Genomic DNA, 19988 nt, shown 5'->3' with positions numbered 1-19988 from the left:
GCCTTCCGCCTTCGGAACGAAATCCAGCCATTCCCACTTCCAGGAATACCTGGATTCTTTGTCACTGAATGGCTGACCACGTTCAACAATGTCGCTTCGAGACTTTATTTCAAGTCTAGAGCCACAAAACACCGGCACAAAGCATGCTCGCGCGATGCCAGAGAAAGAGCGTGCTCAAGCAAACTGTCAAACCGATTGAGAATTGAACCGAACGGCGCACAAAACGAAAGCTGGGACTGTTTGGGTTTACGGTTTGGGAATTACAGGTTTTTGCATTTCGGCGTACACCAAATTGAGTTCCGCGTACTGGAGATGTTATTTTGGCGTAAAGTACGCCGAACTGCTTACAATGCTAGGCCCTGCTATAGAGGTTAAGTGTCTGACCAGTCAGTATGGCCAGTCAGGCGTGCAGTTGAACACTCGAGTCCAGCTAATTGCGATCTCTGCTAGACGGTCCGGGTGGCCACAGGTGCCAATCAAGTGCTTAAACTGCGCTTTAGTCTTCTGCAATCTAGTCAGGCATGCAATTTAACACTCGAGTCCCGCTAATCGCGATCTCAGCTAGACGCTCCGGATTTTCTACAGGCGCCATGAAGTGCTTCAGCTTCTTGCGTTTCCAAACGAAATAAAATAATGTGGTAATTCACCATGGCTTGCGTTCTGTTCATTGTCAGTTAGTGTGTGTGTGTGCAGCAGTGAGTCGCTATACGCGTACAGTGTACGTCTGTGTCTGTCTGTGTCTGATTAACTAGTAAGTTTATGACGACGTATTAGTCGGAGAAAAAATAAAAGAAATCGTCATCTGCTGATAAAAGAAAACGTGTCATCGCAGTTAATCTTTTGAGAACTTAGTTGCCAACAGAAGCGTCACACTTGCGAGAAACGCAGTAACACATACACATGAACATTGTAGCACAACCACATGCCAGGCGTGCGTGCGCACGCGCACACACACACGCACGCACATACACACATGCACGCACACACACACATGCACTCACACGGCAAACGCACACACGCCAACGTGACGCTCACAGGCTTTTTGTGACCAACAAGGGAAATAACCGCGTTTTTCTCTGACTCAGAAGAGAACGCGGTTTCTTCCCTTTAATTGGACCCCAAACTGCATCACGAATCGGATATATCGCGATCAAAAATCTTTGGACCCCAAAGACCGCGAGTTAGTGGAAGTCTGCTGTATTAGGTCATAGACCAAATAGCCTGGACCGCCAACACGTCACGTGACCCTTCCAGGTTACGACCCCAGCTCTCTCTCGACTTTCAGGGGCGCGTCACGTCCGGTTTGAAAGGCCAGCGATTCGAAGACAGTGCAAAGAAAGCACGCTCCAGTTATTTGTGACAATGGGAGGTGACAATGAACTGGATTTTCCAAAACTCCATACTAAACTTAACAAAACTCATCGAAAAACATGTTCCATATGCACTTTTGCTGAGTTTATTTTAGCATTTTCAGAACTTACCTCGGCAACTTCGTTCATGTTTACAATCGACACCGGATATGACGTCCCCCTGATTTCTGAAAGGCCACGAGAGGCGCTACTTCGTAATAGAGAGATAGAGTGGAGAGAGAGCTAGTTGGCGGTCCAGGATAAATGGTCTATGATTAGGTTTAGTGGGGAAATGTCCTTATTTAAAATTACTAATATTAGCTATGTTGGTATGGTTTAATGCACGGAAAGAGTGAACATTCATGTAGAAGTTCACCCCTTCCACAAGCATATTTTAAAAAAACAAAACAAAAACAAACAAAAAAACAAGCAAAGTTATGTAAGGCAACATTTACTGATTAAGGATTGTCACCTCTTCTTTCATTATACATGTAGGCCCCGCTTATTGGGAGGGGGAACCTGGCAACGACATGACAGGTTAGTTTGCACGGTGCAAGGACGTTCGGGCGTGGAGAAACTAAGGAAAGCGCCCAGCAAGGCTGGGAGCAAAAGTCGGTGCCAGACAACGACGGCAGCCGAGTCAGCTAAGCTCCTGTTCCCAGCAGCGACAGCCAAGGAGCCTGGTTTGAAAGGCCACCGGACACCACCAGGCAGGAACCCTAGCAGGGGCATGGTATTGATGGTTTGTTTAGCAGGTAAGGGTCTCTAGAAGAGGCGGCTGATCAGGCTAGGCAGGAACCAGAAGACAGGGTAAGGGCTCTAGAGCCAGAAGGGTCTTGTTTTAGATATTAAAACCCCTTGCGGGGCACCTATTGTATAGCTGCTAGTGGCGGGGGATAAGCATGGTAAACAAGCAAGACATGGGGTGTTGTCGATCCCGGGTTCGGTTCTGGATCCTGCCCCCCAGAAGAAGCCGAGGCCTGGGGCTGGTAGCAAATCAAAACAAACCAGCAGCATGGGTGCCAAAGCAAACGCATGGCAATGTATTCTCACCCCTGCCAAGCTGACTGAGGGAAAATATGGTTTCCAGCTAAGCTAGGACTGGATGTTGCCAGCTAACCTGGGGCCGGCTTTGGGGGGTGTGTGTGTGTCAATTTTCATGGTAAAGTAGTACCCCTAACGATGCTTGTCTCCCGCCAATCTGTGACCTTAAATTTAGAAGGCAGAAGTCACTGAAAATTTGGCATCCCAAGTTTCATGGTAAAGTAGTACTCCTAACGATGCTTGTCTCCCGCCAATCTGTGACCTTAAATTTAAAAGGCAGAAGTCACTGAAAATTGGTACAGTCAAGATCATTTAACACAAAAAACGATAAGCCGAAAAAAACCATTACGCGAAACGTGTTGTCAGTCCCAATCATTCCCTTCATAAACCCTACTAAAAAAACCATCATAACGCGAAATAAAACGATCTGAGACTCGAGCAAAAAACGTTTACAGGAAGCCGATTCTCGGTCTCTTGCACCACCAAACAACTTTTTTTTTCAACTTGTAGCTTCCAAAGCGAGAAGTGTTCACGTGTTTGCACGGCCCATTGAAAGAAAGAATGAAATGGTCGACGTAAACTTAGACTTTATCACGAAGTCGGTACAGCTCTCTTGTGGTGTTTGCTTCTTGCGCGTGCATATTCTTCCCGATAATTCCATAATCTCTCACTTTGGAAATTGGAGCAGATGGCACACAAATGTCACGGTGTATCAAGATTCTGAAGCCACTTCCAAAAACACTCTACGGCTTACGCGCGTTTGTTCGGTTGGTCAGCACCGATCAACTCTGTTGAAGCGTTTATACTTAAAACGGGTATCTTCTATGCTTTAATCATTTGGCGCACCTTTTGGCACTTAGTCACATACAAACACACATAGACACCACCACCCTTGTCTCGATTCCCAGTCTATGCTAAAACATTTAGTCAAACCTTGACTAATATAAAAAGGGTTGTGTGTGAACTTTAAGAGATTAAAACCATTCTAAAAAAAAAGACAATACCTACATTTTTAACTGCCCTGGATCCCACTCTGACCTTGACATTTGTTGAGAATCTACCAGATGTGCCTTTTATTTTGAACTGAAGGACGTCTCTTAATTAATGCTCTTGAATCTCAAGAGGTCAAATAAGTGAATTAAGCTTCAAAAACATCCCAGAAAGATTTTTATCTATCTGACCTTGACCAAATTGTGGCCTTCAAATATGAGTCAGCTATAGCACACAAGAAACAATGTAAGTTCTATTATTTATGACACCCATGTATTCAGCACTAATGTTATGGAGATGAAAAAACATTATAGTGTGTAAAGGTAACATCAATGAGGGTACTCACATGACATTGATGTAGGCAGCCCCCATACTATAGATGAATGACCTGAAGACAGTGTTGAAAATGAAAGTTGGGTACAGAACAGATGGGTTGTCAAATAGCTGCAGGACAGAAAGTGCAATGCCCAACACTGAGGTGAAGGCCAGTGGGGGTACTGCTGGCATCAAGTCGCGGCGCAGCTGAGAACGACTGTCTGCAAACAACAGGTAGTTTACAATCCAAAATTTTAATAATAAATTTTCATTTAATTAATATATATATGAATTTTAGCTGTCAGCTACAAGGTCCCGGGTGAACTCCACAATAGCGCGCAGCCTACCGTAACGTCCCGTGCAATGCGTGTATCCCGTGCAATGCGTGGGATGACTCAGCTACGCTCAACTACGAGCCTTCTAACATTGACAAAGGTACCTGATACAAACACCCAACCAAGGAACCTTAATTATACACAACTGTCCGCGACAGCGGCATATGCGCGCGCATACGGTAGACGGACCCGGATGTGGTCGTCAGGGATACCTGGATTGTTATGGGTCACTCTTTTTTAGAGGAGTCACCCTTGTTACCAAGGGGACGCGTACAGCGTTACCAGCACTGAACTAGGGTTAATTGCTATATGTGAGTTGGGTAAAGATATGTAATTTAATCCCATTAAAAATGAGTATTGGAATCACACGTGAAAACTTGAGATGGCAAAGACCTCATGACTCTCGTTTGTACATTTGTTTCTGTTTATTATATAAATCGACTTCCACTAACTTGGGAATTCAGCTATATCGCGATGACATGCTTGGACCCCCCCCAAAATGGGACCAACCTTTTTGCAAAAAAAACCCCAACTTGTTTACTGTCAGCTCAACCTGATGCAAGAACGTTTACTCGCTTGGGCGTGTACAGCACATGTCAAACTTCACACGCATATACACAGACCCCATCTCACGCCTACCTGTTATTCCCAGACTAAGAGGAATAGACCTTTTTCGTATAACCTTTGCCCCCAGCATTTCGACCAATCAGATTTTAGGGCACGGCAGCCTCTCTCTGATAACCGGAACTAGGGGGCAATAGGTGCCTGGCCTGAAATACCTCTTTCACTTTCGATGCTCAAAGATTACTTTGCCAGAGGATTACTTTGAGAAATTCTGCAAGAAAACGGATTATCTTGTTCAAAATCATGAACAAAAAGTCTAGGACATGCACGAAGGTATGGTTTGAAACGGCTATTGGTGGTATATGGACGAAAGACTTGGCGAACTTCCCCTGCATAAGCGAGGGTGTGTATCGCTAGCGCTACGTGTCATTTGTGCTGAGTGTCATTTGTCCTACGTGTCATTTGTGCTATGTGCCGCTATCGCTACGTTGATTAGTGCTACAAATAATTTGTCGATGAGTCGCTATCATTCGTTCATTATCACTACGTGTTGACAGCACTACATCTTTTAGCACGACGTGTCATTATCGCTACGTGTCAATACCACTACTTACTGACGACTCTCTCTTTCTCATTTTTTCAGTCTCTCGCTCTCACTCGTGGTTTGTGTGTGTGTATATATACTGAACGGCAAAAGTTAGGGACCGCCCTTGAAAAAAACAGCTGACTTCATCTGTGCCAAACTCCTTGTTCCTAAGTTTATAAAACCAAATGGCTGTCAGGCCGTACACACCAGTGGGTGAGCAATGCTGTGTTAGCAGGAAACTTGCTCGGGATCCACGGAGGCCTGGCTAGGGCACGAGACAGAAACTGCCAAACTGCAAAAAGTGGAATATTTTTACGCTGACGCGTGGGCAAGCCTGGGCGGGAAAGATGAAAAATTCGTTATGCACGTGCAGGGGGGATGTGTTGAGAGTGAACTGTTGTCACCAGTTAGGCTTTATAGCCCCGCGATTTTCCGCTAGCCACCATCTTCTCACTATGCCTCCCAGACGAAAGGTGACCACCTTCAACAAAGCCCGGGCCATCGCATGGCTGCTAGACGGCGTAGGCAAGCGAGAAGTGGGCAGACGACTTGGAGTGTCCCATTCTGTCGTGGTCAGGCTGCATCAGAAGTTCCAGGCCACCAACAGCGTTCTGGAGAGGCCCAGGTCAGGACGGCCTGGTTTTTTCAAGGGCGGTCCCTAACTTTTGCTGTTCAGTATATGTATGTCTGTGTATGTATGTGTGTGCGTGTCTGTCTGTTTCAGGTCTGTTTCAGTGTGTGTGTGTGTGTGTGTGTGTGTGTGTGTGTGTACCTGTGTGTGTATGTGTGTGTGTGACTCTCTATCTCTCTCTTGCTCACTCGCTCGCTCACTCACTCTGTCTCTCTCTCTCTCAAATTACGAAAAGTCACAGTGATGGAAGACTTCGTTCTGATTATTTTCATATTGATCATATCTGTCCATAAAGCATCAGTGTTTCATAACGCAAGAATGTATGTATAGCCTACAACGTGTATATAGTCATGCGAATAGTTTTTCTGCCTTGCTTATCTTTTGTAATTGTTTTACGTATGTATATATATATATATATGTGTATTCAAGATTAGAATAGTCCCTCTCTGGGCGAGGGCTGGTTGAAAAGAAGCTCGTTTATATTGCTTATGCCACAACCCTCGTAAAATAAAATTTGATTTAATCTCTCTGTGGCCTTAATAATAAACCATTCTGAGTTCTGAGTTCTCTCTCTCTCTCTCTCTCTCTTCGCTCTCTCTCTCTCGCTCTCTCTGAAGGAATATTTTGTTGTTCCTTTCAATTTGCCAGAGATTTGTAATTTTCGGAAGAAAGTCTCTGCATGATTTTCAGTTGTTTCTTTCGGATTTTGATCTTTTTAGAAAAAAAGGGCTTTGTTTTTGACTAATTGTAAGACAGTGTTATTGCATATATTTGTAAATGGAAATATTGACACAAGGTATAACCGAGGATATTGAAACCTTTTCTTCTCTCCCAAATTCTTTTATGAAATGAGAGGGGGAGAGAGAGAGAGGGGGGGATTGACAGACAGAAAAAGCGCGAGAAAGCAAAAGAGAGAGACAGTTAAAAGGGATGGAGGGTGCTTTTTATTTTATGGTTGGTTGGTTTTAGTTCTTTATGCACTGTTTTTGACAATAGTTTTCATTCGGTAAAAGCCAAATTCAATTACCGCTCGCTCGCTCTCTCTCTCTCTCTCTCTTTCTCTCTCTCTCTCTTCATTACACACACACACAGACACACCGCACACACACACACGCACAAACGCATACGTACACACGGTATCGTACACACAAACTCACACACAGAAAAACTTCCGTGTATGTATATACGGTATCATGCGAGAGAGAGACAGACCTGTTTACCCCCATAAGTGTTTTGGAGTAATGCTCAGCCCCAAAAATAGTAATCCTGGCACAAAAATAGTAATCATCCAGCATTCGTCGCCAATTACAACGCACATGACAACTGTGTCTGCGAAACGCAATCATGCACATATATCCATCATTCACAAACAAAACACATCAGTCAGTTTTTGTAGTCATCATAATTTCAACGAAGATCACATCAAAAGCACATGCATCACTGATTTCTTTTTCTTTTGCTCGTAGTAGGCTTTTTTCAGTGTGTCAAGCGCTTCAGGCATGGGAATTGAAAATTGTAAAAAAGGCTGAAAATTTATAACTGAAGACGCGAAGCGTCAAGTCGACGGCGCAAAGCGCCTAGCCTTACTAGGGGGGTCCGGGGGCATGCCCCCCCGGAAAAAAATTTTCTCCAAAGAACCCAGATGGTGCAATCTGGTGTCATCTGAGCTCCAAGTTTGCCATTAAATTCTGTTTTTAGAATTAGAGTTTTTAGTACAAAAATGTACCAATTTTTGCTTTTTTGAAGAAAAAAAATATATACATGTATTATATATGGTTTACATTTGTAAAAAAATTGATCTGTTGAGACAAACAGGAAAATGTTACTTGTAACACAATCTGTGCAATCTGGTTTACTTTCAAACATAAAAGTTCAATAACTGAGGCGGGCGGTAGCAGTGCGTGAACAAAGTACGGAAAGTTTTCGCGGGCTTTTGTGCAAAGGCCAAAGTAACCGGTGCTTTTTTTGTGTGCCTCCCCCCTTTATTTTTTCGGCGGATACTTTTGCATTTTCGGCGGAACAAAAAAAAAATTCGGCGGAAATGCGGACAATTCCCATGCCTGCGCTTCTCTACTGTACTTGCGCTTGCCGAATGAGTGAGGGCGAGACTTCACCACTAGAATAAGGCTCTCCAGCGTCTTATCAGACAGACATGATCTCTGGTCAGTCCTGTGCTTTTTCACCCCATTTTGCCATTGAAAAAACAATGCCAAACATGTGAATTGATTAAAAAAAAAATTTAAACAGAAATTTTGTTTACTTTTTTTTTTTAATTTATGAAAATCGTAGTCTTGACATGGATAGCGGAATGGCGTATTTTTTGCAGAAAATCGTAATAAATTACGCCAAAATCGTAAGGGTAAACAGGTCTGGAGAGAGAGAGAGAGGTAGAGAGTGGGGAGGGGGAAATCCAAGATTAAGGGTGGGTACGAAGTCAACGTAGTTGGCATCGCTGATAGCCGTGCCATTGCCAGAAACGAAGTGACTCGAGCAGACTTTTCAATGGCACGACAAACCCCTGTCGTCGGATTGCTTGCACCCATCGCGTCCTTCGCTGTTACGCCTTCGCACTTGCACCCATCGGAAAGCCATACAATGACAAATTCTGTCCACTGTATTTCTCTTTCTTCATTCCACTGTTGCACTTGCAGTTGCAAACACAACAGTTTGCCTCGTCGTCTCCGCACTTGACTTTGCACCAAGCCTCGTTGTCGATTTTTCCTTTTGCCCCCTAGTTCCGGTAGATCTGACAGTACACTTCACAGCGCATGCGCCAAAATTTAAGTGAAAAAGGTCTATTGTAAGATCAGTTGAACTGAAACGGAGACAGAGGCCTGCGAGCAAAAGAAGTGCGGACCTGTCACGTGCATGTGTCCCACTCAAGCACAATCATGCCATGAACCGTTTGCAAGGTCACCCGCCAATTAAGGTAAATTATGTGAAAAGTCGGTATTGGTGATGATAATTTTGTTTTACACCCTCACGGTGAAACCATTAGGGGCATGTTCACGGGTGTTACCCTGACGTTAGTTGAGACACATGCAAGCGCTTAGAACTGTACCCACGGAATACGCGCTATATAAGCTTCATATATTGATTGATGGGTGGGAGCCCAAAATGTTGCCAGGACTGAACATTTTGGAAGGCCGGGATCCAGGGGCCGCTAAGGCTCTGGCGGGGTGCTGGGGCAGCGCCCTTGCTGGGGGGTCGAGGGGGGGGGGGGGGGGGGGGGCAGCGTCCCCCAGCCGAAAATGAATTTTAGGGAGGGTTTAGGTGGCCTCTCCTGACTCTAAATCAATCAATCAATCAATCAAGCTTCATATTGATTGATTGATAAATCTTAGAACAAACTAGGGGGGCAGCCGAAAATAAATTTTAGCATTTTAGGGAGGGTTTCAGACATGAGACCAGCAAATGTTCGAAAAGTAGGAAACTAAGCCGGGGTCCAGGGGCCGCATAGGCCCCTGGTGGGGTCCAGGGGCAACGCCCCGGTAGGGGGTTCAGGGGGGCAAAGCCCCCCTGACGGAAAATGAATGTTAGAATTATAAAAGCCATTTTGGGGCCTCTCCTGATAGCAAAAAATTAGATCATGCCTTTTTAAAACGCCATAACAAGAAGGGCAAAGCCCATACGACTCACATGCTTGACCTTTACATGACCTTGACCTTCAGCTAAACCTAGCAATGACATCATACACTAAGAACTGCTTTACACATTTTTCCTACCAAAATACATGTGACCTTGACCCAAGGTCAAGGTCATCCAAGGTCATGCAACACAAAGCTGTTAATTCAAGACATAGGAAGTACAATCAAAAATTTTAGTAGTAAATTTTCATTTGATTAATATACTTACCCAACTCACATATAGCAATTAACCCTAGTTCAGTGCTGGTTACGCTGTACGCGTCCCCTTGGTAACCAAGGGAGACCACTCTAAAAAAGAGAGTGACCTATCCCATAATGCCAGACTAACCACTAGCCTGACTTCCGTATGCGCGCGCATACACTGCCATCTTATCATTCCAAAACGAAGACCAACTCACTTCTTTTTTAGACCCCCATACCACCACAGCGGGGAGGCGGGAGGGAATAAACGATGTGAGTTGGGTAAGTATATTAATCAAATGAAAATTTACTACTAAAATTTTTGATTAAATTACATATCTTACCCAACTCACATATAGCAGATTGCTATCATAGGAGGAGGGTACTCACCAAATCAATCCACAAGAAACTGCCCTGCAGCCACCAAAGAGGGCAAAGCAGAGTGGGAATCTAGTGGAATTATGATATTAGGACCTGTCCCGCGGCTACCATAACAGATAGCGCGGAACTGCCGTCCTGTCTCAAGACACCTCTGAGGAAGAAGTTTGTAAAAAACCACCTCAGACCGCCAGTAAGCCTACTCCAGTCTTCAGCCTAAAGGACCCGACCGGAGGACTGTCAAAGAGGAGGCCCATGCCCTTGCCTCATACGTCCCAGCTACAGAGAGAGGCAAAACTGCCCTAACAACCCCAGACTATGTTTATCAGCAGGTAAAAAAACCTGTCTGATCAAAATGGAGAATCTCTTGGTTCAAATTAATTTCACAATATCCTTACACCTTGCTGTGTTAAGTGATATCCTAAAAGATTCTGGCCACCTGAACCAAGCCAACATCTTGCAAGTATCTAGCCTACAGCTACAATGGCTGGCAGACCGAAAGATCTGAACTGCCGGGCACCAGATACGTCCCGTAGGTAAACATCTTAAAAGGCATTTCCTGATGTCTAGTAGACGTGTACTATAATAGCGGGTACCTAAAATATCCCGCCATTAGAAACTCATGACTAAGTTCACGCACGTTCAATGAGCTGCTTTACTGACTTATGTAAGTCTCTCAGACTTGAGAACAGGTAAAGAAGAGACCCACACTCTGACTTCTTGAGTCCGTGCTGCCTGAAGAAGGAGGACTGATTGTCCCCCCCCCCCCTTTTCTTGCCACCACTGTAGGCATGCCTAAACAACGTGGCAGGCCATCTAGCTAAGGCTGACTTCACTAAGTCAATGCCTCCACGAGAGTTGATGGAAATAAATAAAAACCCTTGTTCTGATGATCTAAACGAATCAGAGCGAGTAAGAAAAATATTCAACTTGACAAGTTCAAAAGGCTAATAGGGCTCTAGCAGAGCCGAAATAAAGCAAAAAGGATAGAATTGTATTATCAGAGCTGGTTCCTCAGGTTTCTGAAAACTCGTCCGAAATACGAATAAAACCTAAGCACTATAGATCAGTCTTTCTCCAAAGAAATGTCTATAGCAAAACCCGATAGAAAAACGAACTTACTCCCACTTCCCTCGGAAGCTACCAGAGTAAGTATGACCGCTTCCCGTGTTTAGATTAGAAAGGCTAATTTTGCCAGGGATTCAACAAACCGATCTCAAAAGCTCCAAAACTAGGAGCCAATCTCAAGTCGGAACTGGAGATCTGCTTTCGGCCAACCAAAAGGGAGGCTCCCCTAGTCAAGCTGGCTACAAAGAGCCCACGAGAAAAATTTTTCCCAGCCTAGCCGGTTCAGTGCAACTGATATCGCGTAACGTCTCAAAACAGAGACATGGGAGAAAATTCGGAAAGCCAAAATAGGAGGTTCGCCACCTGCAATGAACGGAGAGAAGTGGAGTTCTTTCCGTTAATATTACGTCCTTTGTTCCAAGCCAGTCAATGTGATATGAAAACTAAGACGCTGACCCCTATGGGATCTCTAGACCAAATCCGGAGTTGAGGCAGAAGCCCCTGAGCGTCGCCATGACTCCCGAACAGTAGACACCCGTGTGGCTCAAGTGTAAACAACGGCGCCCTCTCGACAGCCCTAAAGGCCTTAAGGGCTGGCAACCCATGAGAATGGGCCCATAGTGTGCGACCCACAAGCCGCACACAGTAAAAACAAGAGTATTATCCAGGAACGGGGAGACGAACATTTAGCAGAAGGTGATAGTACCGAGAGGCAAAAAACTTCTATCAGCGGCACCTCCAACACCACCAGGAGTAGAAGCGCATAGAGAGATAGAGTCCAAACCGTGTGGACCTACTCGGCCAACTGACTTAGATAGTCTGCCAAGTCATAGAGCCTCTCCGGAAGGTACTTCACTGCTAATAAGAACTCGTGGTGGTAACACCACAACAAAATCTCGCATGCTCGATGTGGCCACAATAAGGAGCGAGATGCCCCCCTTTTGCTTATTGAGAAACCAGACCACTGAGGTGTTGTCTGACTGAAACAACACATGTTCTCCCCTGACATTTGTGTCTCCAAAAGTGGAAGTAAACATCAGCACGATCTTCGTAAAAGACCCAAGGAAGGACCCCAATAAAGTGATAGTCCTAATCCCCCTCCGGCCGCTGTGTAAAACACGAAGGCAGAAAGAAGGGTGAATCCAAGCACTCAGACTCCAGTTGACATAACTGTCAATAGTATGAATGAAAACGTGCTATTGTTTGCCCACTGAACCCGACCGCTAAGAAGCCCCGAGGGGATAAAATGGTGGGTATTTGGCAACGCGACAAGCCGAGAAGAAGCTAACAGCAGAAGCTGAGAACAGCCAGCTTAGCGCTTTTCCTTGATAAGACAGACCGAGGGCTTTTCTTTGCTGTGAGCTTCCCTTTGATAGGGAAGAGTCCACTTGCAAAGAAGAGGAAACGAAAGAGAATCCTCGCGCAAGGGAGAGATAAACGACTCCCAACAGAACAATACTGTCGGCTGAGGCCTTCTCCCAGGCGAACAGCAAAGCTAAATCCTTTATAAATGTGTCCCGACAGAACACAAAGGAATCCCGTGAGTACGTAACCGCACAAGGGAAAGAACGAATCGAAGTCTTGATCAAAGACGACAATCGAAAGAAGTGCGGCCACAATCTTCTACAGCCCGGGGAAAATTGTTCTTACAAACAGACAGTTTCCCCTTGCTATACACATCCCAAAAAGGACGCCCGTCAACCCCAGGATACCCGGGGGTAGTCCCGTAGGCAGAACAAAAGAAAACCTTAAGTTCTTAGGCTTGGCGCTAACCGAGCCTACGAATCACGCCCAGCGAGTGACGCGCTACTTGAGCGGATGACGCAAGCTAAAGCCACACCGCAACAGGTGCTCAGCCAAGCGCTGCTCCGAAGGAAGAAGAGAGGAAGGAGACTCATATGAGAAACCTTCCGCAATTCCACCCGCCGCCGATGAAGGACCTAAGAACTAGACGTTCAAAGACTTCCCTTCGAAGGCTCAAGTCAGCTAAAGGAGCCGCAAACCGCAGCAATCAAAACCTCCCCCAAAAGATGCCAGCAAAGGCAGAGGTGGTGCCAAAACATCGTTAGAGTACGCAGATTGTTCCTGAGGAGGAGCAAACACGCCAAAAAAGATGAAGAAACAAAGGCATATGACGATGCTACCGCTAACCCTTTCGGGAAAGTAGCGTGTAGCAACCCCTGCTGCCAGAGCCAAAAAGACGGCAGCTTAGCCAAAAGGCAAAAAGAGGTATCACCCTCTGCCACAGAAGCCTCATCTTCTATACCCTCATCATCCTGTTCAGCAGTATCCCAACGAACTTCGAAAGGATGAGAACCGGCAACCAATCCCGACAGGGCAACACATGCCAAGAAGAGGGAAAGGCAGGGAAAAACCCCTGAAGCCGGAACTTCGTGAACGGATTCTCCATCCACTTGCCTCATCCCAGCTGAAAGACTGGAAGAGGAAGTGAACGCAGCCTGTGTAACGGCAGAGGAACCGCAGTAACGGAACCTAAAGCCGAAGGCTGACAAGAGCCGCCTACCAAACACCACAGTGTTAACGGCCGAAGCCACAGCCGCAAAAGCGGAAGTGGAACCGGCCGTGGATTGCCGCCGTTTCAGTTGCAAGCACCACTGCGCTTGAACTTAGACGGCAACAGGAACCCGACGCCATCCGTCAAAGCGGAAGCACCATCGTCCAGACAGCCTTCATGCACCTCAGCGCAATCCGGAAGTTGACCCCCTGCTTGACTGCCATAGTCAAACAGAGAGCCATCTTTACTGTCTTCTTCCTGCCCCCAGGGCGGAAGCGGAAGCCGCACAGACTGACCAACGTCAAATGACGCGGCAGAAAGCAACAACCTTCCGTACGCTCTACAGTGTCCCTACCCCCCCCTGACCGGCCGCTTCGCGGCGATGGCCAGACAGGGTATCAGAACTTTCACCCGTGAGCGCGATGCTCGTGGCTACTTTTGACTGTAGACGCGCTACACTTTCCCCGGAGAACCCGGGTACTCGTGTAGCAGACATACCTTGTGACAGCGAACCACCAGGAGACGGCACACCCAACGAAAGTGGGAAAATCTCGTCCCCATCCTGAACAGCGTGAACATCCGCTCTAGTCACCGTAGCGGAAGGGCCCGCCACAAACTTGGCCAAAGATGACGGTCCTGTCACCCCGGGAGGGAGTGCACGAAGTTCAGCCCGCGTAGACGAAAATTCTTCCGCCAGTGAAGATACCTGTGAACTAAGTGCAAGCAAAAGTGAAGCCACGTCCGCGGCCGCCAGACCAGAAAACAGCAGGAGCAGAAACCGCTTTAGCCGGCTTAGCAACATGAGCGGCCATAACCAAAGGCTACGCCGGCAAAATGGCCGCCGCCAAAATGGCGGCATAAGGCATGTCTAGCAAAACATCAATACATTAGCCTGAGTCAAGTTCCAACACCGCCGCGACGGTTTGTTTAGATTATCTAGGCGTCTTTTCGGAGGAGAGGACTCAGCAGCACCTGCTTAGAACTCTGCCCCTTCTTAACGTTATCAGCCATAGCAAGTCAGACTTTGTCAAAAAATTTCAGAAATAATTTTCGGAAAATTTCACAAGTCCAAAATGGCCAAACAACGCCTTTACACAAGTACAAGACAAAAAACGATCTCACCTCAATACAGTAGCAAGGTAAGACGACGAAAGAATACCAAGGAGAAGAAACCCGGTCCCACAGACCAAGCAACATCGGCTGAACAACAGCCAGAGCGTACGTAAATGCGACCAGCCAGTCTGACGCTGAGTTTTGGAATGATAAGATGGCGGTGTATGCGCGCGCATACGGAAGTCAGGCTAGTGGTTAGTCTGGCATTATGGGATAGGTCACTCTCTTTTTTTAGAGTGGTCTCCCTTGGTTACCAAGGGGACGCGTACAGCGTAACCAGCACTGAACTAGGGTTAATTGCTATATGTGAGTTGGGTAAGATATGTAATTTAATGGTGCTTATTGGCTCTTTCTACCATGAGATATGGTCACTTTTAGTGGTTCACTACCTTATTTTGGTCACATTTCATAAGGGTCAAAGTGACCTTGACCTTGATCATATGTGACCAAATGTGTCTCATGATGAAAGCATAACATGTGCCCCACATAATTTTTAAGTTTGAAACAGTTATCTTCCATAGTTCAGGGTCAAGGTCACTTCAAAATATGTATACAATCCAACTTTGAAGAGCTCCTGTGACCTTGACCTTGAAGCAAGGTAAACCAAACTGGTATCAAAAGATGGGGCTTACTTTGCCCTATATATCATATATAGGTGAGGTATTAAATCTCAAAAACTTCAGAGAAAATGGGAACAAGAAGGGCAAAGCCCATACGACTCACATGCTTGACCTTGACCTTTACATGACCTTGACCTTCAGAGTCAAGGTCAAATAACTAAACCTAGCAATGACATCATACACTAAGAACTGCTTTACACATTTTTCCTACCAAAATACATGTGACCTTGACCCAAGGTCAAGGTCATCCAAGGTCATGCAACACAAAGCTGTTAATTCAAGACATAGGAAGTACAATGGTGCTTATTGGCTCTTTCTACCATGAGATATGGTCACTTTTAGTGGTTCACTACCTTATTTTGGTCACATTTCATAAGGGTCAAAGTGACCTTGACCTTGATCATATGTGACCAAATGTGTCTCATGATGAAAGCATAACATGTGCCCCACCTAATTTTTAAGTTTGAAACAGTTATCTTCCATAGTTCAGGGTCAAGGTCACTTCAAAATATGTATACAATCCAACTTTGAAGAGCTCCTGTGACCTTGACCTTGAAGCAAGGTAAACCAAACTGGTATCAAAAGATGGGGCTTACTTTGCCCTATATATCATATATAGGTGAGGTATTCAATCTCAAAAACTTCAGAGAAAATGGGAAAAATGGGGAAAATAGCTGTTTTTTAGACAACATTTATGGCCCCTGCGACCTTGACCTTGAAGCAAGGTCAAGATGCTATGTATGTTTTTTGGGGCCTTGTCATCATACACCATCTTGCCAAATTTGGTACTGATAGACTGAATAGTGTCCAAGAAATATCCAACGTTAAAGTTTTCCGGACGGACGGACGCCGGGACGGACGGACGGACGACTCGGGTGAGTACATAGACTCACTTTTGCTTCGCATGTGAGTCAAAAATGGGAAAAATAGCTGTTTTTTAGACAACATTTATGGCCCCTGCGACCTTGACCTTGAAGCAAGGTCAAGATGCTATGTATGTTTTTTGGGGCCTTGTCATCATACACCATCTTACCAAATTTGGTACTGATAGACTGAATAGTGTCCAAGAAATATCCAACGTTAAAGTTTTCCGGACGGACGGACGGACGGCCGGCCGGATGGCCGGCCGGACGGCCGGACGGACGACTCGGGTGAGTACATAGACTCACTTTTGCTTCGCATGTGAGTCAAAAATGGGAAAAATAGCTGTTTTTTAGACAACATTTATGGCCCCTGCGACCTTGACCTTGAAGCAAGGTCAAGATGCTATGTATGTTTTTTGGGGCCTTGTCATCATACACCATCTTACCAAATTTGGTACTGATAGACTGAATAGTGTCCAAGAAATATCCAACGTTAAAGTTTTCCGGACGGACGGACGGACGGACGGACGGACGACTCGGGTGAGTACATAGACTCACTTTTGCTTCGCATGTGAGTCAAAAACCACAAGAATAATATGTTTTAGCATTTTAAACACAAGTGTAATTTATAACAATCACACACACACAAAACTTACTTGAAAACTTTCAGAACCAACACATTTTTTCCACCAAGTCCGAATTTCACCATGCAGTGGCCGTTGTCGCACCACGTGCACACGGCCTGACCGGGAATGGATATCTTGGCGATACTGTCGCCAATGACCTGGCGCCTTTCTTTCTTGTTGATAATGACAGTCACTTCTTCTGACAGCCAGTTGGCGTTCCACTTGTTTTTCACACTTTGGTCGTCGATCGTAAGAGCTTCCACAGCCGACAAAACAATACGGAATCCAGACGCCATGATGCTACATTTTTCACCTTCGGCGTTTGGAGATCGGCAGCCAATCAAAACAACCCGCAAACCGCCATCGGTGAATAATTAAGCCTAGGCGATAATTGTCGGAGATCGACAGCCAATCAAACACGACCCATGATACTGCTATGGGTTCACGCGAGTGCTGGGGTGCGAATGCACTGACTTCAGACGCAGACAGCTTCAGCTGAACGGTTCATACCACCCCCCCCTCCCCTTTTTTTTCTCAACAAATTTGCATCGATCTCAAGAATGGTCTGTGAGCTAAGGAAAATATCGGAATTCCGATAAAATTCGGACCAGTCCCATGTCTGGGGTTTAGGTGGCCTCTCCTGACTTGTAAATTTTAGAACAAACAAGCTTTTTAGAGATGCATAATATATACATCTTGTAAACTTGAAGGTTTTTGTAACTGACCAGCTGAAAATTAAATTTAGCATTTCATGAGGGGGCTAGGCTAGGCTATTTGAGCCTCTTCTGGCTTTAAAACTGACAACAGCAAACAAACAACAATCAAAAACCTCTATACTTGAAGATGTTTGGTTGTATAACTCTTGCTAGGGGGTCCACAAAAACAAGTGGTAAACACATTTCAAGAAGGGTTTTAGAAGCTGCTTAAACAAAAACTTAAAATTGGAGATTCACATAAATAAAAAATCTTGTAAACTTGAAGGTGTTTGATTTCATCACCTAGTTTTGTCTTTGTTTAAATCAAATGTTTACTGCATTAAAGGAAAATCACCATGCAAACAAAGCAAACACAAAAAATAACAATCACCTCCCTTGTACTACACATTTTTACTTGTAGCTTATGATTTTATCATTGCAGGTGGTATATTCTCAAATAATTGTTGAACCATAGCTTGAACCAAATGAGAAACAAGTTTCAAGTCAGTTTGTTTCAATTAAACACCTTCACAAGAAGAGCAAACGCTCGATCGAGTCACTTTCGCAGTTCTGAATATTATATGAGGCATCAGATGGACAGGAAGAAATTGCTATTCACAACACAATACAGATGTAAATAATTTGATGTAAAGAATAATCCTATAAAGTTTGAATCAAATCCGATGAATAGTTTCAGAGATATGATATTTCAATTTTTTTCCTTCAAGACATACCTGTGACCTTGAAAAAGGTCAAAGGTCACCAAAGCAGACGTCAAAGTGTAGAGGTCACTGGGAGTCACGTTCACATAAAATTTGAGCCCGGTCACTTTTATAGTTTCCGAGAAAAGCCCAACGTTAAGTTGTGTGTTGCCGAACAGAAAAGGCTAGTTATCTCCCTTGTTTTTCTGATAACGTTCGTAAAAGGCTACAGATGTAAATACTTTGATGTAAAGAATAATCCTACAAAGTTTCAATCACATCCGATGAACTTTGTCAAAGATATAAAATGTCTAATTTTTCCTTTGACGCTGACCTGTGACCTTGAAAAAGGTCAAAGGTCAACGAAACCATCGTTAAAGTGTAGAGGTCATTGGAGGTCACGACTAAACAAAATATGAGCCCGATCGCTTTGATAGTTTCCGAGAAAAGTCCAACGTTAAGGTGGTGTCTACGGACGGCCGGCCGGACGGCCGGCCGGACAGCCGGCCGGACGGCCGGCCGGCCGGACAGCCGGCCGGCCGGACAGACTAACACTGACCGATTACATAGAGTCACATTTTCTCAAGTGACTCAAAAAGGGCTAACTGCTCAGGTTATAAAAGAAGAAGGTTTAGACAAAAACAGAAACCGCCAGAGTTATATCCCTTGCTAATGCTATACACAGTCTTCTGATGCTGCTTTTCAATTCATCATTTCAGGAGTTATATTCTAAAATTATTGTTGAATCATAGCTTGAATTAAAAGAGAAATATGTTTAAATTAAGTGTGTTTCACTTGCAAACTTTCTAAAGGACTCAATGTATCAGAAAGTAAATACCACTGATTCACAGATTAGGAATGCAAATATTTTTCTAGCAGTCACCACTGAAGGTCTCTGAATCCCTGTAAGTGGGGTATATAAAGTTGTGGGTGAGCCGAGTTTTCAGCCTCTAAGGTTCTCTTGTACCAAACCGCCTCCTGACTCTGCATCAGATTGCTTGCGCTGGCATCTGCTTACATAGACCCACATTAAGTCACCACCGAGTGGTAGACACAGACGACATTTGGTAGCACTGACTGCCAGCTTCACGGTAATGCGTACCCCTAGCGCGGCTCTGCGTGGGTGGGAATGTTCTGAGCAAAACACTATGTGTTACTCCATACCCCCCGCCCTCCATGGAACTTCTTGACCCCAACATATTGGGTGGGGAGTTTGCCCAGTCGGTAGAGGCGCTGGCTTTAAAACCGGTTGTAACTATCAGTGTGGGTTCAACCACCAAGTTTGGCGCGGGATGTGTGTCCCAGAGTCAACTTTGTGCACTCTCCTCGGTGTCCGAACACCCCCGTGTGCACGCATGTGCACGATAAAGATCCCAGGTTCACAGCGAAAGACTCAGGCCTTGGAAACACGAATACATTCATGCACAAATATGAAGCCCGGGTGTCCGTTCGGCCAACAGCCAATAAAGTAACCATTTCAGCACTGACCCAAGACGACCCAATCCGGTCCCTAGCCCATTTCAGGTCTCCTCTAGCAGCCGGCAGCCAGCTGTCTACATCCCCCTCCCCCCCTCCCCCCCCCCCCCCCCTGCATTTTTATTTTTTATTTTCATACAAAGCCGGGTTTTCCCGTGTAACATGCCCCTAATGGCTTTGCCGTGAGGGCGTAAAACTTACATTTTCTCAGAGTTTTCAAATAGATAGCAACTAAGATGCCACATTCGCCAGGATGACTAGCTGCTCCCTACATGTCACTCAATTTGGTCAA

General features: G+C 45.3%; 1 protein-coding gene across 2 annotated transcripts in view; it reads right to left on the bottom strand.

Moving 5' to 3' along the window:
• The window catches only part of LOC138955380 (equilibrative nucleobase transporter 1-like), a 176797-nt gene that overhangs the window by 24142 nt on the left and 132667 nt on the right, over positions 1-19988 (bottom strand). For both annotated transcript variants that reach the window (XM_070327002.1, XM_070326996.1), the window contains exon 9: positions 3730-3919. In XM_070327002.1, coding sequence (XP_070183103.1) covers positions 3730-3919 — 190 coding nt within the window. The remainder of the gene's footprint in view (positions 1-3729; positions 3920-19988) is intronic.

The sequence above is a fragment of the Littorina saxatilis genome, linkage group LG2 (genome assembly GCF_037325665.1).
Source record: "Littorina saxatilis isolate snail1 linkage group LG2, US_GU_Lsax_2.0, whole genome shotgun sequence".
NCBI classification, from domain to species: Eukaryota; Metazoa; Mollusca; class Gastropoda; order Littorinimorpha; family Littorinidae; genus Littorina; species Littorina saxatilis.
The sequence above is the reverse complement of the archived record's forward strand: the minus strand, read 5'-3'. Positions and strand labels throughout refer to the sequence as shown.